Source organism: Pezoporus wallicus, unplaced genomic scaffold, assembly GCF_028554395.1.
Source record: "Pezoporus wallicus isolate ANWC-B61680 ecotype Strahan unplaced genomic scaffold, APGP_CSIRO_Pwel_v1 contig_818, whole genome shotgun sequence".
Classification (NCBI taxonomy): domain Eukaryota; kingdom Metazoa; phylum Chordata; class Aves; order Psittaciformes; family Psittacidae; genus Pezoporus; species Pezoporus wallicus.
The window spans coordinates 3,900,359-3,928,323 of record NW_026636248.1 but is presented as its reverse complement, the minus strand read 5'-3'; the positions used below and the strand labels follow the sequence as shown (position 1 = coordinate 3,928,323).

General features: G+C 35.3%; 1 protein-coding gene across 1 annotated transcript in view; it reads left to right on the top strand.

Moving 5' to 3' along the window:
• EXOC2 (exocyst complex component 2) overlaps positions 1 to 27,965 on the top strand; it is a 124,319-nt gene that overhangs the window by 32,508 nt on the left and 63,846 nt on the right. Inside the window, exons 6-11 of the mRNA XM_057399358.1 lie at positions 758 to 882; positions 10,582 to 10,662; positions 14,481 to 14,626; positions 14,741 to 14,822; positions 15,323 to 15,425; positions 18,548 to 18,666. Of these exons, the coding sequence (XP_057255341.1) occupies positions 758 to 882; positions 10,582 to 10,662; positions 14,481 to 14,626; positions 14,741 to 14,822; positions 15,323 to 15,425; positions 18,548 to 18,666 (656 nt within the window). The remainder of the gene's footprint in view (positions 1 to 757; positions 883 to 10,581; positions 10,663 to 14,480; positions 14,627 to 14,740; positions 14,823 to 15,322; positions 15,426 to 18,547; positions 18,667 to 27,965) is intronic.

The window sequence follows — 27,965 nt, the reverse complement described above, 5'->3', positions numbered from 1 at the left end:
GTAGCATTTTAAATAAAGAAGTAAGCCTGGTTTTTTGTTTTGATTTTAAAAAATGTGTAGTCTTAGAAATATTCTGGAATTGTATAATTATCTGCCCCAAATCATTTGTGCTGTTGTCCTGGACACACGCAGCAATGGTTTAGTTCTTGTCCTCTGTGTAACCTCAGGTATTGGGAATGCTATATGTATGGTGCATTGTTGATTTGGGTAGCTTATGTCTATTTTTTCCTTGAAGGAAATTCTTTTTAAGCAATCGAAATAACATGGGAGGTTTTTTTTTCTCTACCCCCCCACCCCCGGCAATGTCCTGGCAAATATAAACTATTTAAACATACTATTAGATCATCAAATAACATGCAACAGTACTTAAAAAGAGAGCTGCATAGCTTTTTTGTTAGTTTGAAAATGCTTCTGGTAAGTACTACTTGGGTGCCCAAGTAGACCAATCCAGCTATTGAGTAATGTGATTTCTGTCCAGTAGATGGAAACAGGAAGTAAAGCAAAACATATCGTAAAGAAATCTATTCCAGCACAAGTGATAGGAGTCCTCCATTTAGGATTAAAAACTAAAACACAGAAACTCTTTAGATTGAGTAAACTGTCATTATTAAGAATCACACTTGTTAGCAATTATTCAGTCCTTAATAGTTGTTGCAAAAGTAGCTGATTTTATTTTCCAAGTAGTTTGTTCTGTTTATTCATTAGCTGACTTTATTCGTTGTTCAAATGTCACAGGGGTCTTCTTGTTTGTTTTCAGTTTTGATCAGCTCAAAATGGCTGTTGTGAATTTGAAGAAGCAAGCCAATAAGAAAAATGAAGGAAGTCTAGCTTACGTGAAAGGAGGTCTCAGCACATTTTTTGAAGCACAAGATGCTCTGTCAGGTAAAGATGTTTTGCACTTACTAAATACAGTGTAATAGAAAAGACACTATCTGTATGCATGGTTGAATTTTAATATTAAAAATATTGGTTTTCTTCATAATCTCTTCTAAAAGTGTCTGATGAGCCAAAAATCTTTGTCGTGTTGGTCACAAGCTGATTGTTGTGGTATATTTGCAAAAGATGGCACCAAATGCCATCTATATTAATTGGAGGCATTTGATGAAACTGCTTAGACCACAGAACCAGAGAAGAGAGGAAATGTTGAACTGGAGATAATATTATGATGACTTAAAATCTGTAGCAACATAAAAACTTGATTTTTATCCCGTAGTCAGACTAATATTTATATAAATGTTCAGTACACTCTGACTTGAGAAGTCAGATGGCCTTTATATTCTGCTTGCCATAGGGAAAATTCCACATACAAGTGAGATTAGCTTAGTTGTCTGTGCCATTTTTGTGTGTATATATATTTATATATACATGCGCAGGCTTAAAGCATAAAACTTGTCTCTGTGGTAACAACTCATTGTGGGCTGCCATAGCGCTGTCTGGTTAAGGACTGTGCTGGATAAGAGTGACACTGCTGGGCCATCCTGTATAGGTTTAATATGTACCACTGTGCTGTTCTTCATAGTTACTGTACATTGCAGGGTTATCACTCCTGATAATTGATCCTGTGTTATGGGTACCATGGGGTAAGAAAACCTGTATCTAGTCATAGCTTCAGCCAAGCTAGAACTTCAGTTGGCTTTAGGAACACTGCTTTGGAGATGTACTGATTTATTTATTTATTTATTTTCTTGACAAACTTGCAGGCCACTTAGTTACTGTCTGACAGACACTTACATGTATCAGGGAAAAGGGGAGATTTTTTTTTTAAGCGGAGTTTTTATGAAGTACAAGGAAAAATAATAGGCTATTACTTGGTGAATCTTAAATATCTTGAAAATGTCAAAATCCTGATTTTTTTTTTTTTTTCTTAAATAGTTAAAAATCCTAAATAATCCTGAACAAATACTGATATGTGACTTATTTTTTCACAACTAAATCTGCTTTGTATATAGACTATCAAATAATTTAAAAGATTAAGTTCTATTTCCAAACAGTTACTGCTGTGGATAAAAAGTAGTGCTGGCAGACATGTGTTATCTTGCAAGATTATTTTTTGGACCAGTAAAAACTTAGTGGGATGTACAGAAAGCTAATGCGAACCATAAATGTTGTGAGGTTTTAGAAGGACTGAGCACAACCAAGTGACTTTTCTCATATCTATTAAAGTGTAGGCTTCTTGCCTTCGGAGATTGATTTCATGATAAATGAAGAGGTTGGAGAGCAAACAGGAATGTAAAAAAAAAAAATAGTAATTAATGATAGGGAAAGCAAACTCATTTAGTTCACTAACTACTATGTTCTTAATAAAACAAAAAATCATAGCTGTAATATTGTTTTGCATGTCTTATCTGTATCAATGTTATTTTTACCTACAGTTAGAGTTTCTCATTGCAGTCCTTTAGATAAATTAACTCAAAACTTTGCATGAGTTGTGGTTCTTGGTGCTACTTTTCACCTGTAACTAAAATAGCTTGGTTTTGTTTTCCACCCAGTGATCCCCCTTAAGAGCTCAAAAGGATACAGGGTTGTAGCTTGTGCTGTTATAAACAGTCAATTAAAGTAATAATAAGACAGAATGGCCTTGATGCTGTTGATAAGAAAATGAGAGACTTGAAGTCTTAGTATCTTACAGATGCAGAGCTGTAACACTGAACTGCAGAGGGCTTATCAATACAATATTTAGTTTTTAAATTCTAAATCCAATTTCTTAACGAGGATGCTTGCAGTCACAGCTGCCTTCTGTAGCATTTGAATGTGCGTTTGTCTGTTTTAATTGCCTATTAAATGCACTTGCAGAAGTGTTTTGCTTCTTTTCAGTCGAAACCCCCCAACTCCCTGCATATGAATCTCAGCTTTGTAATGCAGAACTGCTAATTTGCCCTTCTTTCTCAGATTACTTTTGAGGGAGTGTAGCTGGAAAAGTTACATAATTTTTGAAAGACTTGAACCCTGTGATGGGCACAATCAACTGTTAAGTTAGATGTGGAGAGGCTTCCAATACTAGCAAAACAAAAAGGGTATCTTTGGTAATATACCACTTTTCTGCCCTTACACATGTAAGGGTGAATTTACATGTCTTATTTTCTCCTTCAAAAAGATGCGACTAGGATTTACATGCATTTAAACAAAGCTACAGTAGGAACAGTTTATATTTGAAAGCTGAAAGATGAGGGACAGACATAGCCTTGGTTCTGCAGACTTTCATTATTTGATGCTGAGCATACAACTGTCACAGATGAAAAGTGACTCAAGGGAAAGTCATTATCGAGCATATCTAGCCTGTCTTCCAGGGTGATTGAAATTTCCTGAGGTGCTTTGTTTTCTTTTGGATTTTTTTTTTTTTAACTCGCTTGTTTTGGGAAGATTTCTGAGCTCTAATGGATCTTCTGAAGACACATTTTTGTTGATTGGCTTTTTTGTTGATACCTCTCAATTTTTCCCTTCAGATATCCTAGGACACAACTTCCAACCCTGGTGATTATGCTTTGTACACTGCAGGTTCGTCTTGTTGTAGAGTGGAGCTATCTGTGTACAGTTATTTCTCCTAGGTTTCCCTAAATTGGTATTTTTTGAAGGAGGCTCACTTTAAGAGGTATTACACTTACTTTACCAGGTACTTCATATTTTCATCTACTGGCACATCTGTTTGTTTTAACATCTTCTAACTCAAGCATATTTAACAGTGCTTGTTTCAAACAGATGAACTTGGTCTGGGAAACCCTGAATTCCTGATTGTAGTGCAGCTTTTTTCATTAATTTGAATCAGTAAGATGAGTCTGATTTTAATTGTACTATGAAACTGTATTAGACATTTCAATGAGTATTAATAATTTCACAAGTAAGCATTGAAAACCATAAAAAGCTGTCCCGAGATGTTTACTGTATCTTGTAGTTTAAAAACTGTTTACTGAGAAAGTTAAGAGGTCAAATAGGACAGAACCTTTGTTTGTTTGGTTTAATATCTTGGAAAAGAGAATTGCCTTATCAGATCCTCCTGTCTCTGTGCCCATTAGCTTGGCTGACAGTTTGACAGTGACTTTGCTGCAGAGGGTACAACCGGAAGTTTGTTCCATCAGCTGAAGCGACCTGTAAACTGAGATGAGGGCAGCTGGGCTCACTTCAACTTGACCCACTTGTCAGTGTTGGGAAGTTCAGCTGATTTATTTCCCATAATTCTAATTGCAACCTAGAAAGTAGAACTCCTGTAAGGACTGCTGTTTATATGCTTGTGTTTTATTGTCATGAGCAAGTCATGTCCTGCACAGAAGTCTTTGTGAAGTGAGTAAATTAATTTACTTCATATATACTTTTTCAGAAGCATTCTTTACAAAGAGCATTTGGTTGCACAGTTACTTTTAAGTGTAAAGGGAAAAAAAAAAAGAAAATTTAAGTGAAAGGAAAAAAAAATAGGGAAATGACCACTTCAGACACTCAATTATGCAAAACATGCCAATGTAACATCTGTATTGGCAAGTAAAGAAGATGATGTGTCTTTGAAACATGGGTATGTTGAACAAATTTGTGATTTAGGTTTGACTTTCTGGTTTGCCATGGCAACAGTTCCTCTTGTGCAGTTTCAACTACAAACACATTTTATTTGATTTAAAAAAAAAAAACTATATAAAAAAAGCACTGCTGACTATTGCAGTATTACTCCTTTTTCCCCTTTCCAGTCCTGTTCAGAAGTGTGGCCTGTGAGAATGCTGGTATGATAGGAAACTTGGACTGCAGTTGGCCTTTTGTCTATACCCTACATAATACATAAGATCATTTTTGCCTGGCTGAAATGACCCTATATCTGCTCAGTGTCTGGGTTTTGGGTTTTTTCTTTATTTTTTTTTTGTTTGGGTGGGGTTTTCTTTCCTCCCTCCTTCTTCCTATAGGATATTTTTATACTTCATCCCCTAAGGCCCATTCTAGGATGAGCATGTCAGGGATCCAGGATCTGATTCAGTATGAATAAGTGGATTCTGTTGCCATTATGTCTGTTAAATTAATTTGCTCTGAAATTAAAACCAAAGAAACCACTGGGTCTATGTTCAATTCTGAGTCAGACTGGGAATTTGAGCAAATTTTAATTTAATTGCTGTGAATTTTGAGCTGATGCTTGTCTGTGCTCCTTCACTTCTGGCTTTTGAAGAGTTATGTCATCTTTGAATCTAAAGAGAGCGCATACAGCCAATTTTTCATTACTGATTCTCTTTGCAAACTAGACTCATGACTTTCACTAATTTTGAAGTGGTTTTACATAGCTAGTTCTTAATCTCAGTTCACTCTTTTGTCTTTGTTTGTCAAATGAAATGCTAACCCATGACTGGTTTTGCTAGGTGGTACAGCATCAGACTTCTATACCAGGTTTTGCTGTTGCCACGTTCCTGTTTTGTAACATACCTAATTCATGGTTTTGCTTTACTTTGGTCTCATACATTTTCTCAATACTATGAATTTTTATTAAACATATGGATTTGAGTAAATAAAGTTTGGACATATGACTACTACCTAAATATTATGCAGCTGACTTGAAATGGGGTAGAATAGTTCTGTGTTGAATGCTACGTGTGGTGCATCTCCACTAATGTTAACTTCCTCATCCCACTTCAAGTGATAGAAGGGCCTTTACAGGATAAGAACAGCCTGCTAGTCCAGGGAGCAGTTTTCTTAACCTCTGTGAATTATCATATTAAAAGAACAGGGTAAATGAAACAAGCTGGCAAGGGTAAAACTAGGATGCTGTATGTGTCATGCTTGTGTTTAACACTATCAGTCACTTCAGAGTAAAAGTTTACAGGCATGTATGTGTCCCACAATAGATGCAAGTTAGATTATTTCAGTTCAAGAATCAAGATCATGTCTCCCAAGTAGTCATGAAGCAATAGCTGATGTGCTGTAAGCTCACTGTTTAGTTTTCCAAGTGGATGCTCATGTCTAAAGGCGTGAGCTATCTTTGTGCTACCCTTATAGACAAAAGCTGAATGAGAAGCAATTGCACTAGCATTGTTACATATGTTGCCCTTACATTTATGGGCCTCCCTATGTATGTATAATGAAAGAACAGGCATACTGATTTAAGTTCTCTTATTGAAAATTTGTGTTCTAATTTTGCAGTACTAGATAACAAGGGAGACATTGCAATGAGCAGTGTATGCTGAGAGAGAGATGGCCTGACAAAGGAGTGGCAGTAAAGTATGTTAAGTGGTGATAGGTAGTTTGAGTAGTTTAGTCTCATGCAGATGCTGCTTCTTCATGCAGTGCCTATGATCAGTTTCTGTAGCAGACCAATTTTTATCTTACTGTAACTCTAAAAAAGCACGAGTTGTGATTGTGATTGATGAAAGGCTTAAACTTTCCTTTTATACGTGTTCCAGGATAGCTTTGTGTAGGGGGTGTTTTTTGTCTCAAGCAAGAGATGGTCTGATTTTAAAAAGTGTGAAACAGCAGGAATTGTCTTAGTCCATAGTGAAAGTTCTGTGCTCAAGCCAGTATCTGATTTTATGCTGACTATTCATATAGAATAGCTTCTGTTAAATCGGTAATTATTTTAGAGACAGAAAGTAACTGCTAGCAGTATTTCTCCAAGTGTATGCAGTCATGGCAGCTGTTAGCTGCTGTGTGACTGTCATGTTTTATCAGTTTGTGTTTTTCAGGTAAGTTAATTTTTTTTTTGTTCACTCTCAAAAAAAAAAAACATCAAAAAGAAAGATTGGGTTTGCAGTTGAAGTTTTCAAATGTAATCAACTGCAGTTATTTTCTAAGTGTGTACTAAATTACCGTCGATTAAATTTGAGGCAGACTTGACCTACAAGCTATAAAACCAGTTTAATTTCATGTTACATGATTCCATCTTGATTTCCATACCATTTTTAAAATACATGCAACATTTAAAAGCTGGTTTTATTTCTTCCATTAGCTTTTGTAGGTAAAGCGGCTTAGCAATGTATTGGTAAAAAGAGAATAGCATTTCCCATACTCTAAAAATCATGAGCATATCAAGAAAACTCGGGGAATAAGAAACAACCAAAACAGACAAAAAACCAGCAGTATTGACTAATGTATAATACACTTTTTTTTTAAGGTTTTCATAGTGTAATATATTGCTAGCTTCATTCATGACATGCTGTCTTTATGTATTGCTTTGTTGCAATATAATATATATAAATTATAACATATAATTTGCTCATTATATGCAGCTATGCACTCCTGTGAAGAGTTTCTGCCCTACGTAGGGGTGCTGTTCTCATCAATAACCTTCTTATATTTTTTTCAAATTAAAGAAAGTCATTAATCTTTTGATAAAGGAAACCAAAGGCATTTTTATTCATGCACTGCTGTGAATCCTGGCAACATCTTAACATGTGTTTTTTATCCATCCATTACTGTGCTGTGGTGCCAAGTTCTTTATAGTTAGCACATCAGATCTTCAGAAATACTTTGCTGGGTCAGTTTTTCCTTTTTTTTGTATTGACTCGTCTTCTCTCTCACACCTCCTCTTATTTTCTACATCTGACTAAAAGGGTTTGGGATAAGATTTTTCATATATAGTGCATTTGTAGCCATCTTTTAATCAGAAAATGGTGGAAAACTTGCAGCAGTGTTGCTTTGAGCTGAGTTAGGCTGAGGAGGTTTTGAAAATGCCGCTCTTGGTGCCTATCACAAAATTTATTTTAAAAATGTAAATAAAAATAAAAATATAAATATAAAAATAAAAAATAAAAGAATGAAATTTGCAAGTCAAAAACTGCATGATCCTAGCAAGTGTAGTTTAATTTGTTAGATTTATGGTTGCCAAGTGAAAAACAATATCCTTCCTTAGATTAAATAAAATTGTTTTCAACACAAGCAACAACAAATTAATCACGGTTTATTTTGCTACAAGGCCTGTACATAGGTCTATTTGCCAGATTGAACTTTGCATGTGTTTTGATCAAGTAGAACTGATTCTGAAGTATTTAGTCACAGTTTAGAGACTGTGAGATGTAAACTTAGTCTCTTCACTATTGTTAGAATCTCAGTGCAGCTCTGAAGTCTGCAGATGCTTAAGTATTCTGATTTAGCTGGGAAACTCAAATTTGCAAAGATGATACAAAACACCATTAATTTTCTGGCCTTAGCTGAAGCATCTAAATCTAGCCCCTCCTCATCTTTGTTTATTGTATGCTTCTTACAGTAAAGCCATGACCATCATGATAAAATTTTTAAATAAGCTGCCTTCAGCATGTTTTACCTTTCGTTGCCAGTATATGGGCATTGCTAAATATTTAGATGTTGCAGTTTGGTTTTGAAAGTTCTTAGGTATGTCCCCTTCAAACGTAACATTATAGTTAATGGGTCAGCTATTAATGTTATGCAATTAATAGTTCCAAAAGACTAAATTTTAAAAACATCTGAATAACAATAACATCTGAAGCAATATATATCTTAGGGGTCTTTTATCCACATCAGTTTAGAAAGTATCTTTCAAAAATGTGCTTCACAGAATCATTTCAAAATATGTAAATTAAAATCATTGCACTTTGATGCAGTTCCAGTAGTACTTACAGCATTTGGTTTTAAAATATCTATTTATGTTGTGGTTGCTGTTCTGATGAGCTTGACTTTCAGTATGTAACATTAATTGCACAACAGTAATTGGCTCCCCCTGTATAGAAGATGTATATAAATGGGGTAATATGATCAGAACCTTTAATGTTTTGTTACATAATTGTAGAGGTATTCTTACAGGTAAGTGGTGTCCATGTCATATTTAAAATGTGATGTGGACTTTTAAATTTTAAATTTTAAATTTAAAAAGCCATCTCTTAAGATAGACCTCTGTTCCTTTAAATATTCAAGAATCTTTTAGATATATTTCATTTCATGCAAGTGTTGATTGTTTTAAGTAATACGGTTTCCTAAAATATTTTTCTTCACTAGTGACTACAGTAACAAAAATAAGATGATGCTCTTGCATTTTCAAGAAAGCAGAGCCTCCTGAAATTCTTTGTGTAGGATCAAGGGGTTGAAGGCTCAAATTTACATGTTTGAGAATAGTGGAATTTTATTTGTTTTTTCTTTTTTTTTTTAAAACTCACACACCCCCACACATACACACACACCCCCATCCCAATGAAAATTCATCCTTTGAAGGAGGCAGGAGACTATCAAGGGCCATTGTGTTTCAGAATAGCCACTGCCTACAGTATGTCTGAGGTCTGTCTCATCCTTGTTTGCTTTTTCTTAATTTGCAGCTACAGAGCATGGGTATTGTAGAGGAAACCAGTTGGCGATGACATCTCTATGTGCACATTATATGCAGTTTGGGGTGGTATTTTAAACTATCTTAAGTGGATTGAATTCCAGGTATCTCCTGGAGCAAATTAGGTACACTCATGAAGTTCATCTTTTAGTTTTATATCATCTTAAAAGAATCCAGTTGAGGGACTGGGGTTGCTGTTAAAGCAACAGGAGCTGATGGCTGTTTTATAGAGCTGATTTTACATAATATAACAAATTTAAAATTTGAAAGGAAAGTAACATTTTTAAATATTTGCTTTATATATGCTTTATGCAGATATATAGGGGAATTACCTTAAAAAAAAAAAAAGAATCCCAAACAAAAAAGAAACTGTCTGTGCCACTCGCACTGAGCCGAGGAGGGAATGAATGCTGTGTAAGAGAGGGGAAGTAAGAAGAAAAGAAATGAGTATCTACACTCCATTCACTGTTCATATTTCCAGAGTGGTATAGTGTAGTCAGTGGTAAATCTCTCCCTGAAAAAGAAATTATTGTAAAACAAACAAATTAATTCTAATACTATTCATTTCCACATCTGTTAGTACTGTCATGTGGAAACAAGACTTGAGGCTTTTGGTATTCTATGACAGGAAAAAAAAATAGAATCATTAAAAAAAAAAAGGGTAAACTCATCTTTTTCATACTGTTTTGAGCAAAAGCATTACAATGCTTCTGTGTAATGCTTAATGCAGTATATTCCTATACGATACTCTTAATGTGTCTGGTTTGAGAATGAGTTTTTATATAGGAAAACTACTAGTGGAGGTGTGTTCTAACACTTAATTTTTGGAGTTATCCAAATTCTCTGTGACTTTTTACCCATAAATTAGTGGTGATTCATTTTTTGCTGAGATCACTGTAAAAATTTGGTCTTACAAAGCAAAAATATTTTGTACTTAAATTATACTTATTTTCAAAATATTAAATTCACACTTGTATTACAAGACAATTAATTGGGATTATTTCCATGTTTGTGTGTTTGGGTTTTTTTGTTGGTGGTGGGTTTGGGGACTTGTTTGTTTGTTTGTTGTTTGGTTTGTTGTTTGTTGTTTTTTTTTTTCCTTGAGCATTACTGTCTTGTTCAGGAAGATACAGGAAGTCTGTAAAGTCAAAGTAATGGTTAAAATTCTGCAGTGCCTGGCTCTAAGCCCTGTCCTTCACTAGACTCTGCTGCCATGAAGCATGCTTGTATTTTTCTATGTCTAACAAACAAAATAATACTTTAATTTTAAAAACGTTTAGAAGTGTCACTTTGATATAATGTATTCCTACCTATTAAAAAGGTCTGCATTTTAACTAGACACTTTATTCCAGCAATTCATCAGAAACTGGAAGCGGATGGAACGGAAAAAGTAGAAGGATCCATGACGCAAAAACTGGAGAATGTACTGAACAGTGAGTTTTGTCTTTCCAGCAACAACTATTTGTGGACTTTGGACTTTCTAACAAGCTTTAATATATTCCTAGGAATATAGTAGAAAACAGTACAATCTCTCCTGACTTTTCTGTTTGATGGTAGTAATTTTAGGGTGTGATGGTATACCTTTTGAAGTGAGTAGCAGTGCCATGACTTTCATCAGTCTTTCTGTTAACAAAAAGAATAAATATCAAAATAAAAGAATGTTCTAAAGCATTTACTTTAAATGAATTTTGGTGGCATGTTAATTTTGAGTGGATAAAGAATACAGAGGAGGTATATGGACAGAAGTGTAGAAGGATGAGCAAAGCTATATACCAAACTTTAAGAAGTTTGAGCAAAAGAGGAAAAAAAAAAAATACAGGTTGTTTGCAATAACAGGCTTTATTAACAGAATCTTTTTCACTTAATATGCTGCCCTTTAGACTATTAGCCTTCTTTTCCGAAATCCTGAGAAGCTCTCAGTGCTTTCTTTTCCGTTTCTCTGCATTGGCTGTAAGGTTGCATTCAGAGAGATGGCTTGAATTTGCTGCAGTTTGGTATGTGTTTCATCAGATCAAAAAAGTTCCTTTTTTAATTCTGGGATTTCTGCCAAGATAATTTTACTTTGTTTCATTGTGATTTTTTTCACAGAGGAAGGGATGTTTCCCTTAGTGCTGTATCAATAAGCAGGAATGACATGCAGATAGCTGACTCAGTGTTGGAAAGTTGAGTGTGTTTTATGAAATCAAGAAAGTGACATGGAAGTTCACTGCTTTCTTCATACAAGAGAAGAAAGTTGACTGTATGTGTGTTTGTGTGGGGAGCACAAAGAAAGCAGGGAGTTTTGTGAACATCTCCGGCTCTTTTCAGCAGAGATTCATTAATGCTTACAATCAAGGTGTAGTTTGAACAGTGTTATTCCCTTATCTTGTTGCCTGGAATGCAAAACACCTCTTCCCCCCCCCCCCCAAAAAAAAACCAACCTATAAAAAACCACACTTGCACTATATACAAAAACTGTAGTGTGTGTCTGTATGTGCAGAATATGTGATACTTATAGGATAGGAGAAAAAAGCATTTGCCAAATTGCCAGTGCAGTTGTCACTGCTTTGTGCTCTGTATTTATGCCATGTCACGCAGCAGGCACACATTCCTTGAAGAGCACTTTCCCTTTGACAAAATTGTGTGATAGCTTTAAATAAAGAAGCAGAAATTTAGATCTGTGACATTTTTGTACACACACTAATATGAGACAAATCTACCTGTAGTATGTAATTATTATTTCATTTGGTAAGTGGTAGCTGAAATGTGTGTGCAGGTAATGTTGACTGTCTTTTTCAAGCTGGATCTGTAGACGAACTTGTGCCAGGCACTTCAGAGTGGTATTAAGTTTGGCTCTGCTGTGAAAAGAGTTGACTTCTTTTCTTCCCGATACTTTGCAAGTCATGATGGGTGGGAGGCAGGGAAGTAGGAATACAAGGATTTAAAAAGAGTAAATAATATTATGCAAAGTAGTTTAGGATCAAAGCTTTGTTTCTAGTTTGACCACTGAAATCTTCAATGATCCAGGAGTAACAGGGCCTGCTTTCAAAAGTTACTTCTAATCTTTAGTCCCATAGGTACGTATTTTGAGGCACAATTGGTGGTGTGAGCTTGATTGCAGACTCCAGAGAATAAGGATGTTTTCCATAACATCTGAATGCACATAAAGCGTGTGCTAAATTATTGTACTGAAATGGCATGGGTTAGTAGAATCAAAATCTGGTGTTATAGGTGGAATTATAAATGCCTGGAGTTTTTGCTAAATTCCTAAATTTAATTGCTAAATAAACTATTAAATACACATTTGTAAAAATCTATGGTGTGCTATAACGAGCTTCATGAAGAATTTTATCTTAAAGGAGGTCAGTTGAATTCTATGATGTGGCGTTATTGTCAGGCTCTATGAAAAACAACTATTGGATAACTAGAGCTTTATTTTGAAATCAAAAAATTTGCACAAAGTAGATGAATCATCTATTTTGAAAACATAGTTAGTCAATATAGGATCCAAATCTTTATCCATTGATTATTTCAGTTTAGATTATTCATCAGTAATCAAGAGATAGAGATTGTTGATATAGAAAGGATTTGGAGGAGGGAGGCGAAAAGAAATTTTACATTTTCCCTTTAAGCCTAAAAATCAGACCCATTTTGCATGACATATTGAATTTCAATAAGACAGTAATAAATAATAAAATAGATTTCAATTTCTATGTAAAATAGAAAAAGTGTGCAGAGAATCATTTACTTGAGGATTTGTAAAGCAAGTTGATTCGTAAAGATACGAAGGCATGTAGTTCTAAACTAAACATGGAATTCACTGTGCTATTCCTGCAGTTGCCAATTAACTTTTAAAAACATTTGCCTAGAGTTAAAAAATTGCTTTGTGAATATAACTAATACTCAGATATAGTACATTAGTTCTTGGCTGTTAAAAGAATGGACAAAATCCGTATGAATTCAAACAAATGTTACTAGAAGGATTTACAAAACAAGCATTTACTATAATCTCAAGAGAAAAATCATACTTTATCAAGTGGTCTGTATGTAAATGTCCAACTAACTGTTTTCTTTGTGCATTTCTCCTTAATGGATTAAAGTATTCTATGCTAAATACTGTGCATTAGAAACAGCTATCCTGACAAAACTTTTTTTACATCAAGGCTTCAAAATTTCAACAAAGTTTAAACATTATTTAGATATAACAATTATTTTACAAAGACTACTTTTAACATGAGCAGGCCACCCACAGTGTTGACTAGAGAAAATGGCATGCAAGCCACCCAGTGAGACTGATGTAATTTTTTTTTCATCTTTGCTGAAAGTATAGTCACTAGACCAGATAATGTAGAAACGTCTACATACAACGATCAAAATAGCTGAAACAGTTCCACTTTATTTTTTTTTAGTTAATTAAAAGTAAGTCATGGGTTGAAAAAATGCAAATATTCATGTGCAATGTAAATCTGCCCTAGTATTAATTAAATTCTATTATTCTGTGTTAGGGTATAATCCTTACTACAAAGTAGAATGCTTTTTAGACTGGATAAGAAAGGTTTTAAGGCTATATTCAATGTATTTATTAAAGATAAATTCACAGATAACATCGAAACTTAATTGCATGAAATTGTTGACAAAGGCCTGGATCCTGTGTGCAATGACGCCAGTAAGACTTTCAATACAATTTGAAGACAATTTGTATTCATTCTGTTACAGTAACCAGCTTAGTTAGACTTCTTTTCAGTCATGCTGTTGTCTTGACTTAATAATTAGTAATTTAAAATATCAAATATTGTTAATAATTTTTAAGACCTAATTTGAAAACGCAAAAAAAATAGTTTGCAAAACCTGGTGATAACTTTTAAAGCTAATGACAGTAATTATCATAATGAAATTATACTTTTCTAAAAAGAAAACTTGCTATGTCTTTTTCCATATCCTGAGATGCATAATTTAGTTGTAAAATGTAGATCCAGAGCCAAAGCAAACTATAAAATATCTGCAGCAAAGTTAAGCATTTGAAATAGGAAAGAGCGATTGTTTTTAATTGTGCAGGGGTCTTACCACATTAAAATATTAAGTGGTTCACTGTGAAATAGTATTTCATCAGTTGTAAAATGTTAACAGAGTTGAACAAAAAAGTATAAAAATTGAGCAATAATTACTCATATGCTCTGAAAAATCTTGAATGACTCATTAAAATGAGGAAAATCTGTATGTCATTGGAACAGATTACTTACTCCACTTTTTATTTTCATCCTTTTTAAAATAGGAGCCAGTAATACAGCAGATACTTTATTCCAAGAAGTGCTGGGTCGCAAGGACAAAGCTGATTCAACAAGAAACGCTCTTAATGTTCTTCAGCGTTTTAAATTTCTTTTCAACCTTCCCTTGAATATTGAAAGAAATATCCAGAAGGTATAAGCCTTTAGAAATGCTTTTCTATTGCTGAAATTAGTGTTACCCTTTTCTTGACAAATATAAATGTTAGTTGTTTATGTGTGGTTTTGTTTCTTTTTGTTTTCTTTTAAGGGTGATTATGATGTGGTTATTAATGACTACGAAAAAGCCAAGTCACTGTTTGGAAAGACGGAGGTTCAAGTCTTCAAAAAATGTAAGTTATGGGTTCTGTTATTTGCCTACTTCCCCCCCCCCCCCCCTTGAAGGCTAAAAAGCACATTGTAGTCTAAAGAGCTTTACATGGGTTCATATACTTTTTAATACATACAAATACAGATTTATAAGAACCAATTACTCTAAACAGTGTTTCTGTCAAGTTTTCTGGGTGGGGTTTATATTACAAAATGTTAAATCGCAGCCAATTTTATTTATTTATTAATGTTTGATGTTACTGGGCATAAAAAAGGTTACAGTAATTAAAATGTAAGTTTGGGTATCTCCCTGATGTATCATTGGAAAGGCTTCAAAGTCCAATTTTCTGTTTTTGTAGAACTGTCATGTACAGATTTTTCTGATGTGGCTTGTTATGAAATTAGTTATATTTATTTCTACATTAACTCTAAAGCGTCTGATATCCTAGAAAAATAACATAATTTTCAGTTCATACCACTGCTGAAAGCACACATTGGATTTATTTCCTCTCCCTATTCCTAGATTATGCTGAAGTTGAAACTAGAATTGAAGCTTTAAGAGAACTTCTGTTGGATAAGCTGCTTGAAACTCCATCAACATTGCATGATCAGAAACGTTATATAAGGTAATCATTTGACTAGTGTCTTTGTCAAGCATAATGAATCTTTCCTAAGTAGGGTATTGACTATTTTTACTATGGTTTAAATACTAATTTTAAAGCTGTACTTAAGAGTACTTCAAGATTTCATGATTATGTAAATAATGGCAATGGATTGGTACTTGATTGTTTGTTGAATGACTGAAAAATAGTTCTTGGATTAGAACAATTTCATGAAGGGTAATTGAAATTTGAATTTAATTTTTAAAATCTTAAAGGCATGTTTCAGTTCTCTTGCTTCCTCTATACCACCATGTTGCAAGCTGTGTCTGAAGTGATTGTTCACAGATTGCAGATCTCAAAATAAATTCCTTATTAACTTGGTTTACACTTCAGCTTGATTTGGTGTTGAAATTGAATCATCCTGAGTGAGATAATCCATTTTAATCCAAACTGTCATTTAAATTTGATTTTGGCTCTTTTACTACTCAGTCTAAACAAGTATAGAAATTCTTAGATTTTCTGTTATTCACAAAGGTGATGTTGGAGTTTGTTGCAGGCATACTGACATGAGTGGGTTGGATCTTTTATTGTCAGACCTTAACCTTCTTTACAGCCTTTGGAGCCAAATTTTGGAGTGCTCTAGAATATTTGATGGCTTTACCTAGAAAGCATTTGAGTTTTGGATGTTACATGGTGTCCTAGTGTGGCTTGACATCCTCGGAGCTCTTTTCAGTTATTTTAGAAGATATAGACCAAATAGGCTGTGTGAAAAGCACTCTTAAAATTGACACCTGCCCAAAGTCTTTGTTCTGTATGCTCATGAGGCCCAGTCGCACCGGACCAAGTAAAGTATTGGTATCTTAGGTCCCTTTATGTAATGTTAGTTGTACACTGGTCATTGTTGTCAGTATAATTTATGTGGAGGACTTCTCATTCTTCTGAGTGGTATATAAATATTGCCTATTTATTGGAACTGTGTTTTAAGGTAGTTAAGTATTTTGTGTCTCTGAAAAAGACACTACTGTTTCCTTTCTGTGTCAGTCCTGAAAACTTCAGAGAGCAGCTTCATCTAAGCCAGTAAGACCTCTTCTGAGGATTGTTAGAAGAATTCTAAGAATCAGAGTTGTATAAACAGTTGATTCTATTGTTGGTTTTGGTTTTTTTTTCTTTCTTGTTTAGACTTTTTTGGTGGGTTTTGTGTTGTTTTGGGGTTTTTTATTTCGTTTTAGTTTTTCTCTAGCCCCTTACCTTCAAGTACTGAGTCTTTAAAAAGTATCCCAGCCTACCTTAAAGCAGACTGTGTTGATGTAACTACCACATGTAGAGCAGTACAATGCAGGAGAGCAGACAGTGGACAAATGTGAAATCATTTAGTTCTAATAAATTAAGAGAATCCCAGCATACAAAGCAATTAAATTAGTTTCACTACTCTAGATATGCTAATGTGGTTGTACTAATTTACATTTTCTGGAGGAAAGGTGTGAAGAAAGCTGAAGTGCTGTGAAGAAAGCTAAGAGGAAGTTAACAAAATCCTAATTGTACAATTGTTTGCATTTTTAAGAGACTTTTTCTTCCTAGATATGTTTGTTTTGTATGTCTCCAATGTCAAAGCTGAGCAAGACTTGAGATATTGTGGTTTTCCCCCTCAGATATTCAATGTTGATCTTTATAATTAGGCTTCAGGTCTTATTTTCCTCTCATTTTATTACGGTATTTACAATGCTAATTATTTTATACTTTTCAGAAACAGTTTACCATATCACTTAACAACCAAGTAGATGTATTTTTTCAAAGATCAGTGGTAATGTTTTTAATTTTGTCTAAGCAAAGACTGAAGTCCCCCTTAACACTAAGGAGGGCCTTAAGCTCATAATTTATAAATGTCACCCTGTCAAAATGGTTGGTCATGTAATGTTCTCATCCATCCAACCAATCCTACTTTGACAGTTTATTTTTGTTCAAGTACTGCAGGCAGTTGTTAAAGAAGGCAGGATTTTGCAATACAGTCTTAATTAACAGTAGGCATTATTGTAGTAATTCAGCTTTTGTGAAGGAGTTAAACGTTCTCTGCACTGCTTAAGATAATAAATCATTGTACTTCACCTTGAGCATCTTGAATTTTTTAATCTGACCTGAGTCATTAGTGCAGAATGTGGTGGAATGCATTAAATAATAAAGCAGCTACTGCTTTTTTAAAATACTCTTTTGTAAGTACTGTTGTCAGATTGTCTTGAATGCCATACATTTGACTTTATTACTTTTGTTTTCTCTTTGAAATCGCTGCAGCTGTCTCTAATACTTCTCTCTCCTCAAAAGTCAGAGGGTGATTTTTTTCCCATATCTTAGAAGCCCCAGTGCTTATTTCTCCCCGTTCTTTTTTTCTCTGGACTGACTTTGTATGCACATCATAGGTAGAGCAAAAAAAAAAAAATCTCACCCCTAAAAAAAAACCAAAAAAAAACAACAAACAAAAAAAAAAAAAACCAAAACAAAACAACAGCCAAACAAAAAAAAACACAACCACCCTATACTCTGCTGCCCCTGCCAAAAGGAAAAAAAAAAAGCCAACATATGAAAACCCCAAAAGAAATAAAAAAAAAAAACAACAAAAACAACAACAACAAAAAAAAAACCCTCCACCACAGTCCAGAAGTTTGGTTTACATTGTTTGTACATGTGTTTGCTAAAATTAATGAGCTGCCAAAAAATAATTTCTACTGTACTTGTTAAGGTTACATGATGATACAATCAGGACAAGTAAAATGGGAAGAAAAATACCATATTTTATGTGCTTGAGATGTTTAACTTGGAATCGGTGACGACATGAAGTACTGAGCTGCAGCCATGGCAGACAAAGAGCTTGATTTCCCAAGTACTTGAGGCACAACTGAAAATACATATTAATATAATATTAAATATATATGGTTTTGTTTATTTCTGTAAGGTTTTTAGATAAAATTTTACCTCACTAGAGGATGAAGGGAGAGTGCAAAGCTTGTGCTTGTTGGGTATGAGTGTATCTTAACTATTCTTGAATTTTTTTATATATATATATATTTAAAAAAACATTTCTTAGTACATCTTTGTTTTAATGAGGCCTTCAGTGTGTCAAGTCAGAGCTGTGATTTTTGGACTCGGTTTTACAGATATCTTTCTGATCTTCATGCGCCTGGGGACCCTGCTTGGCAGTGCATTGGTGCTCAACATCAGTGGATTCTGCAGCTCATGCACAACTGTAAGGAGAGCTACGTTAAAGAACAAAAAGGCAAGGATATATTTTTCTTCTACATATATGTATTTGACATCTAGGAATTTGGCATTGCCTTTTATTTGACAAGTCTTGGTGTACAAATGATATTTGGGGGGGGTTCTATCAATTTTGATAGCTTTTCAAAGTCGAATACTGTCTTGTATTTTTTTCTCTATACTGTTATAAAAACAAAACAGCAGTTTGAGTTTTCTTTTTGTTTAACTTACAACTTTTAAGCTCTTTACATGGGAAAGAGTTAGATTTCAATCATTTATCTGAAGCTTACTGTCCTCTCAGAATACTCCTTTCAGGTCCCATGAAGTTTGGATTGTTTTCTGACAGATTTCTTTGTCACAAGATACGCTGTTAGTATATGGAAATGCAGAGCATTGGGGCATAGTGGAATAATGTTTAATTTCTTGATAGGCAGAATAATAATATGGTGCTGTCTCATTCTTTGTTCATAGGCAGTTTCAAAATTCAGATTAGTGTTCAGACACAGACCTGTGAGCTGGACAAATAGGATGTTTAGAAAATGTTATATTAAGACCAATAGGAATACTTAGTTGTATTCTGTCTTTGTCTTTGCCATTGTTGCTCCCCCAAAAAGGTACAGGTATTTCTTTCAGGTGTGGCAGCAACTTATATACCAGTTAACATGATCCTTCACATTACTGTATTTTCAAAAGGTTGGCTGTATGGGCCTCGTATTTCTAGTAGTAAAATCTGTTAACTGGATTTTCAAATTGGAAACTGATAAGTAGTATCTTATTTCTCAAGAAGTCTCAGAGTTTGCTGCTGTTTCTGAAATGAGTAGGCATATCAGAATTTGGTCTCTCTTGGCTTATAGGTAACTCCTGTGTTTAGTGAATGCATATCCCAAACCAAATAAGGTGTTCTATTCTGAGACACCACAAAAACTTTACTGAGTTGGAGCTACTGCAGAAATGTGCTAGAAATGTGCTGTAAAATTGCTGCAGGAGGCTTAACATCTCTTTGTTCGACAACACAGTGTGAAGTGCTGTGGGACCAGCTGAAACACCAGGTTGGTTTCTTGACTTCTTGGTCAAAATTCAGAATGTTTCGAAAAGCTCCCCATCTTCACTTCTTGTCAAAAACCCTGACATGACACCACCATGACCCCTGCAAAATGGAGTTATCGGGAGCAAAACTCACTTGTAAAAACAGCTGTGGTTAACAAATCTAAGCTTGCTTTTTCTCCTCTCACTTGCAAAATATTATTTAGCCATTTCTTAGCTTCTTAACGAGAAAAACAGGAGCATGAAGGTACAAAGTGATCAAGATGTTTTTGGTTTACTAGTCTATATAATTTTGATATGCAGGCTCCAGTAAATGAATGAAAACTGTGTCTAAATTCCTAGGCTTCTCTTGAAAATCTCAACCTGTTTGGTGTTTTTCTTGCAACAAATCTGCTTACCTCAGCCTTAATATCAAAGGGGCTATTATGTTAGCTTTGTTTGGGCTCACAGAAGAAGGAATTTAAATAACTTGAATGCCAGGTAAATGCATGTATGAATAGTTAATATTTAGTGCATGTATGAAACAAATGCTAATATAGTATTACTTTTATTAAAGAGCTCATCGAATTTCAGTAGTTTTCTTCAGCCTTTTATGTGGTCCTTACTGATGTAGTTCTTGCACAGATTGTAAAATACTTAAGAATTGATCCCAGTTGATGGAATTTCTCATTTAGTATCTAGTAGGATAAGGGAGAAGGTTGCTAAATGTGATTTTTTTCCTCTCTAGATTTTTAATTTTGGCATAAACTGAAAAGTTGGGAGAAGTTAAAAAGAAAACTCAGAAAAATTGTTTTTAATTGCCAAGTAGAATAGTGCTGATTGTGATCTGAGACTTTAATAGAAGTATGCTTTTCAAACAGAAAAACTGTGGGGTTTGACTAAATATCAAATTGGTTATTCAAGGCTTTGAGGAATGTAATCAACTTAAATGAGCTACAAATGTGTTTTATATGTTCATAAATTCACAGGCTATTAAAAAAAAAAGGCAATAAATTTTCAAACATTGAAGCCCTTATAACATGCTTCCAGGAAAGATTCTTTGTATATCGTGCATTTGGAGAAAGAGGTTGGTCATAAGAGTATTAAAAGGGCTTTGAAACTTTTTCTAGGTTTTTCTTTTCAGCAAAGACAAATAGGTATTGTTTTCAGTAGATGGAGTCTTCCTATCGCATATTTTGCAATAAGCGCACAGTGATTACAGTTCTACCTTGAACATACCAACAGTTTCTGGCTGTTCTTAGTTTAGTTCTTCTTCTGACTGTGAATCTGTGGGTTCAAACTGACTTGAGTCAAAACTTTTCAGCATAATAAACTTAAACCTCAGTAGCAGATCATATCTATTTTTCACTTGTGCGCAGTTCTTCAACTTTCAACCGAGTTTGTGCAAAAGCATTTTTTTGTTATGTTATCAGTTTTCAAAGTAGAGCTGTGGTCTGAGCTGTTCCACGTGAATTTTACTGCATAAAATGGATTTGGACTTAGACAAAAGCCTTTGCTTTTCTTACCCAGAGAAGTCTTTTTTGGAAACTCAATTAGACATTTGGTAAAGGATTTTTGTAGCCAATTGTCAAAAGTAAATATTCTTAAAGAATTTATTTACTGGCTGTGATATGTTCAGGAGGGGAAGATTAACATTGTGATTACTTGCTAAACAAGCTAAAAATCAAACCTAAGCAAATTCTAAGTAGAATTTGCTCCAAATTTTGACACTGTTATAATAATCCAGCAGTGTACTGTTGTGGTAAAAAGTTGTTCCAGTTCTCTCCACACTACTAGCAGGCTAACACGTTAGTAGAATCATAGAATAGTTAATGCTGGAAAGGACCTTAAGATCATCTAGTTCCAACACCCCTGCCATGGGCAGGGACGCCTCACACTAAACCGTGCCACCCAAGGCTCTGCCCAGTGTGGCCTTGAACACCGCCAGGGATGGAGCATTCACAACTTCCCTGGGCAACCCATTCCAGTGCCTCACCACCCTCACAGTAAAGAACTTCTTCCTTATATACAATCTAAATTTCCCCTGTTTAAGTTTTTACCCGTTACCCCTTGTCCTATCACTACAGTCCCTGGGGGAAAGTCCCTCTCCAGCATCCTTGCAGGCCCCTCTTCAGATACTGGAAGGCTGCTATGAGGTCTCCATGCAGCCTTCTCTTCTCCAGGCTGAACAGTATCACAGTATCACAGTATGCCAGAGATTGGAAGGGACCTCTAAAGATCATCTAGTCCAACAGCCCCAACTTCCTCAGCCTGTCTTCATATGGGAGGTGCTCCAGTCCCCTGATCATCCTCGTGGCCCTTCTCTGGACTTGTTCCAACAGTTCCATGTCCCTTTTATGTTGAGGACACCAGAACTGCTCACAATACTCCAAGTGAGGTCTCACAAGAGCAGAGTAGAGGGGCAGGATCACCTCCTTCGACCTGCTGGTCACGCTCCTTTTGATGCAGCCCAGGATACGGTTGGCTTTCTGGGCTGCGAGCGCACACTGAAGCCGGCTCATGTTCATTTTCTCCTCAACCAGCACCCCCTAAGTCCTTCTCTGCAGGGCTGCTCTGAAACACTTCTTTGCCCAACCTGTAGCTGTGCCTGGGATTGCTCCGACCCATGTGTAGGACCTTGCACATGGCATGGTTAACATACTGGTTACAAGTAATTACAAGTTAGTAGTAACTACAAGTTAGATGCAGCATCTTCTGCTGTCTTCTTTAAGAGATTTATTGATGTATCGTCTGCTTCATAATGGCAGTCAGAACAAATCTTCGATATTGATGAGAAGTAAATCTACTTTTCTGCATCCTCTGTAGGTTCTTTGTCTTTGATGCTTGCCCTCTTGTTAATAAGGCTCTCCTAAGCATAGCTGAAGAGTGAGCTAATATACATGCTGGTGTGGTTGAAGGTACTATCAGAAAATTGTGTATCTAAATTCCTTTGGTTTTATATCTGAAGTATATCTTTTTGATCTAAGCATGAATCCTTCACTCCCAGTAGTACTGTTATGTGAGAAGTTGTGGTTTGGGTTGCTGCTGGGGTTTTTGGTCTTTTTTTTATAAAGAAACAAAAAAAGGGGAGGAGGGGTAAAAAAAAAAAAGCCTCTGTGCTTGAATGTTACCAGAGGTTAGCCCCATTTTGTGGAAGTACTCCATAGCTGTAAGCATGTCCTAGAACAGTGAAGTTTCGTAAAGTTTCATAACATAGCACAATCTCTGATGCAGCCTGAAAGAAGAAGCTGGCAAGTTTACAAGGGTGTAATGGTCTGGAGTTTTCTCCTGGAATTTGTTTCAAGGAGCAGAAGTCCTATGTATTTCAAATACTGTCTGTTTTCACTTACTCCGACTTGTGTTAATACTATTTCCCACACCTGAAAGGTATATCAAGCTGTGCTGAGCTTTGTCAAATAATTTGGCAGTGCAACATAAAGGCTGACAACTACCAACAGCAAATTGTTCAGTTGGATGTTTCCTTTGATTTTTTTAATAGACAGTTCTTAATAGTAAAAGATGAAATAATACGATCATTAGGTAATTGGTTACATTTATTTCAATGGGTACAAGTAGTACGTGGAATTCTCTCAAGTCCTGTATACAAAGTACGTTACAGCAGTATGTTTGAGTGTATTTCCCTTGAAGAATACCTTTGCCCTGTTCCCACTCAAGCAGCCATGCTGGTTTGCCAGTTACTCTTAAATTGCATTGATTAATGTTTCATTACATGTTCATATATAGCTGTTGTTACTCACTCATCATTGCCTTCAGACTATTTCTTGCTCTGCATATCCATAGTTCTTCAATTGTGAGGTAAAAAAAAAAAATGCAGGCAGATGATGTACATATTAAGAGAAATTGTTGCCCATGTTTTAAGGGGTGGGTGAATATGCATATATGACAGCAGATCAGAATTTCTCCTGCTCTGAGGTGCTCCCAAGTATGAGCAGCCAAAACAAAGGGACTGAACACCATAGCCAAAGTCATAGTTGAAGCATGAGGAGGTACAAGGGGTGACCAAATCGTAAAGCTCCTTTGCTTGTATCCTTACATTAAGCTATTCTCCTGCTTCTCTGATTGTCAGAATCATCCGTTAAAGGTACATCTGTAGATATGGGACCCATGTGCAACTCACTGGAAATCTAGTTCTGCTGACATAGTAATTCTTGTAAATATATGAATTTATTAACTTTTTATGCTTTCTATTTAATATGTTTGCCTTACGAATGGAATAGGTAACAATTGTGCACTTTTCTTGGTTTTGAAAACTTTGGGGTTTTTCATGGTTATGAAGTTATTTCCTGAACTATTGATGGATTTCTTTTTATGTATCTGATCACATCCCCCTGTTGCTGCCCACTGGAAGGACCTGATGTTGGTAAAGACAGTTTGCTGCTTTTATTTAGTATGTAGCTATGTTAGAGACAGGGAGATGAGACTGAATAGACATGGAAACACATTTTTGAAGGCTGTGAATGTAAAACTTAACATAGAAGAGCACTATGCTCTCTCAAAACAGTGTGTCTTTAATTGCTAGCAAGAGATAGTTGAATTAGAAACTTGATTTGTACTGGTATTATATGCTTTGTATTGGCTAAAGTCTGAACTGCTGCTTCTGAACTTTAAACTTAGGATTTATAGAAGTCTGGGGACTTTCAAACCTGGTACCTGAATAGTAAATTGTTTCCTTCAGTTAGGATTTTACATATTTGTAAAATTTACATATTTTTAACTTTACTTGGCAGTTCCTCTTTTATTAGGGCATAATTGTAGTTTTTCACTATGGTTTATGCTTCTCAGACTTTTTGGAGTACAGGAAACATGGGGGATATAATGATGTAAAGTGACATGAAAATAAATGTAAATAAATGAGGTTTAGCTTGAAATTTTCCTAGGGCACTGGGCAGATAGCCAAAATGAGTTAAGGAATGAATTCTTAACATGAGTATCAGGAAAAGAAGCTATGGAGGTTAAGACTGTTTTCTGTGTGGCCAGTTCTTATTTGGTTAGACTTTAATAGTGGCTTACTAGGTTTCATGATCCTTTGAGCTAAAATGGATAGCCAGTAACTCTAATGCAGTTATCAGACTAACTGAAAAAGTCCTTCATTTTGTAACAGGTTTTTCTGAGATACTATGTAATGTGATTGCAGATAAGCTATCTGTTAATAAATAACCTTTAGAAGTTAAAACTATAAATGGAAACACACAGTTGTAGTGTAATCTTTCTGCTACCCTTTGGGTTGCAAATATTTGATATGCAACCTATGAAAGTTCCTAAAATGGGTACAGCTATTGAAACAGGAGTATAGTAATTCAGTCATTGTGATTTTTGTTGTAGTTCTTATTACTGGAAAAGTGTAATTTTTAGAGCTCTCAAATGTATGTTGCACCACTCTCCAAATACTGCAAAAACTATGCAGGCTATTTCTGCGCCACAGTAACAGCAGCTGTACATAGTGTGAAGGAAAGAGATGGATGCTAGACCATGTTGTTTTTTCTTCTGTGCCACACTGAGAATCTATTCACCTTGCAATGAATGATCCATCTTTGTTAGATCAGACAGGCCGGCAAGGCTTGTGTCAAAAGGGCCTTTTCAATTTGTTATCCTAGCAGCTGGTTCTCTTCCATTGCCTTTGCTTACTGTACATCTGGAAGAAGAATTCTTGCAGCTGGGAGCCATTTCATGTCTAAACCACATCCCCTGTCCATAGCAGAAATACCCTTTTGACAGCAGATGTCAAGCAAACCCTTAATGGGTTATTAATTAAAAAAAAAAGTTAATCAGTACAGAATTTGACACTGGATTTATTTTCCTCTTTTACCACCTGTATCTGTAACTTCACTGTTATTTAGAATTTTTAGTAGACTGTGACATGTTCAGAAATGAAGCGGGCATTCTTATTTAGTATTTATAATATTGAAAGCATTATGAAGACAGTAAATATGGTGATTAAAAAGCAGCACAGGTAGTTTAAAATTTAAATTGAAAACATTAGTAGTACTAAAGATAAACTTCTGAGGCCAGAATTTTACGTTGGTGTCTGCTCTAGTCTTTTAAGTCCTTATTCGGGCAGTTAACTAAAAGCTGGTTGTTTTCAAAGTTGATGATGATCTTGATGTCCACCGGAGTTAGTGCTAGTAAAATGATGTCATTTTTATTTATATGCTGAACTTGAAGTGTTTGGCTCTTGCTTCAGTATTTTTTGGCCTGCAAGACTGACAATAAGGCTTACCCTGAGGCTGAGAAATACTTAAATCACCACTAGAAATAATAGGCCCAATTAACCTTTCTGTGATAAACTGAAAAATAGTTTCTTTATGAATGTTTAATATAATGAAGTCTAGCCTTAAGTTTTAAAAAAGCACTCCTTTTTAAATGTATTTCAAAAACATTTTTTCTGTAAAGTGCAGCAATTTATCTTCCGTGTTCATCTCTGCTAGAAATACAACCCATTTTCTTCTTGATCACTTAAAACTGACATATTTCTAATAAATGTAAGGAAAAGAAAGAAAAAGTATTCAAGAAAAAGGGTAAAATGAGTTATTCATCTGTTGAGCAGGTTAATTTTTTGGTAATTTCTCCTTCTGGCCTATTTTCTTGCCTAGACGAATTGAAATTCTCAATGCAGTGTCCTTGAAAGGAATCTTATACTGGTTGTGTCCGTGCGGGCTCCGGGCACTGTGTGTTTGGTCAACAAGCAACAGTGGGTGGTCAGGCTGTAGCACAGGACAAGGGCCCGCTGTGCACAGGAAAAAATGTTCAAAGGTGTTTAAGGCTGGTAAGGAAGTCTGACGCCCTTCAGAGAGTCCAGAGGCTATAGATCAGCCTTCCCTTACTATTGTAGCCTGTGAGAAAATTCACTGTAAGATACATAATGGATGAAAGAACACAGTAACTGTATTCACCTGGTTGCACATCCGTAGGGTCTCTTCCTTTTAAATCTTGCTCATATACATGCTGTGTATGTGTATGTATGCTGCAAGGCTCTGTAATAACTGGTGTTTGACTTAGCATAGAAAATCACACTGAAAAAAAAAGCATTTAGCCCGAGGTTGGTCACTTCTTAACAATTTTCTGTCGCTGCAAAAAGTACTGGCCTTATATTATCCCCCAGTCAACCAGCAGCTTTTATAAAAAGCCTTAGCTGAATGCCATGTAAGTCGTGCAGGGGCTGGCAGAATTGCAGAGTGGCTGAAGCTGGGTTACAGAAGGGAGATGTGTGACCCCCTTGAGAAACCTCTGCCTCTCAGGCTGAGAGGGGAAAACAAAACAAAAGAAGCAAGAGCTGTGAAGGGATTGATATTGCGAGCTATTTTTACACTTAATTTGGTAATAGTTTTGAAATTTGAAAGTAATTTGCATTTAAGGATTTTTAAATCATTGACTGATTTGCAGATCATGGAAAAATCTACTCTAGGTAAATTTCATGTTAGTTGTCTTTTTAACAGAGGCTGTAATCTGGTGCAAGCCAAGAGCATGCAGGTAACATTCAAGAAAGTGGGGTCAAGGTATGTACGTGAGCCATAGGTACTGCAGGCACATATGTACCTTGTAGGATCTGCAGTACTGATAAACTTGGAGTAAACCTGCAATTTGGGGTCAGCACAGGTGACTTGATTTATAGAACACAAAAGCACAAATTAAATTACCTCAAAAAGCATTGTGCTTTCTTTTAGATCTTTGTTTTGGTGAGATCTTATGCAAGAAGAGAAGAGGTCTTAGCAAAACTGCTGAACTATTTATATTTCACATGGCATCTGAGTGTTTTAATTTCATCCTTCTTACCTTTAAAATATCTGTGCACAAGAAGTTGAAACCTAGTAAAATCTTTTTTAATAAAAAGCAGTGTTAAGGTCTTTTGAACTTATTTGCTCTTTTCATGATTTTTCAGTCGTAAATGTAATAAACTTTAGTTATACTTCTGGTTTGTCATGACTCTTTGGTAGAAGAAGAGAATGTAGTACATTTATTTTTCCTGTGTTTCCTTGGTTAAATATACACTTGGCACTGGGGTCACTGATAGATATGCTCCATGTAGATGGTATATTTTGGAAAACAGAACAACAACCAAAAAAAAACCAGAAAAAAAAAACCCAACTTTTGTGATTTCCAAGATGCAGTTTTGTTTTGTTTTTTTTAAATTAAGATACGCCAGGAATGTATTATTCATGCTGTTTATTTCTTAAAACGTGTAAAAAGTTAGTATCTTGAAACTTCAGGTTGCTGCTGTCCTATACTCAGGATCTAGGAATGTCGAAATAGTATACAAACAGACTAACGAATAGGCAG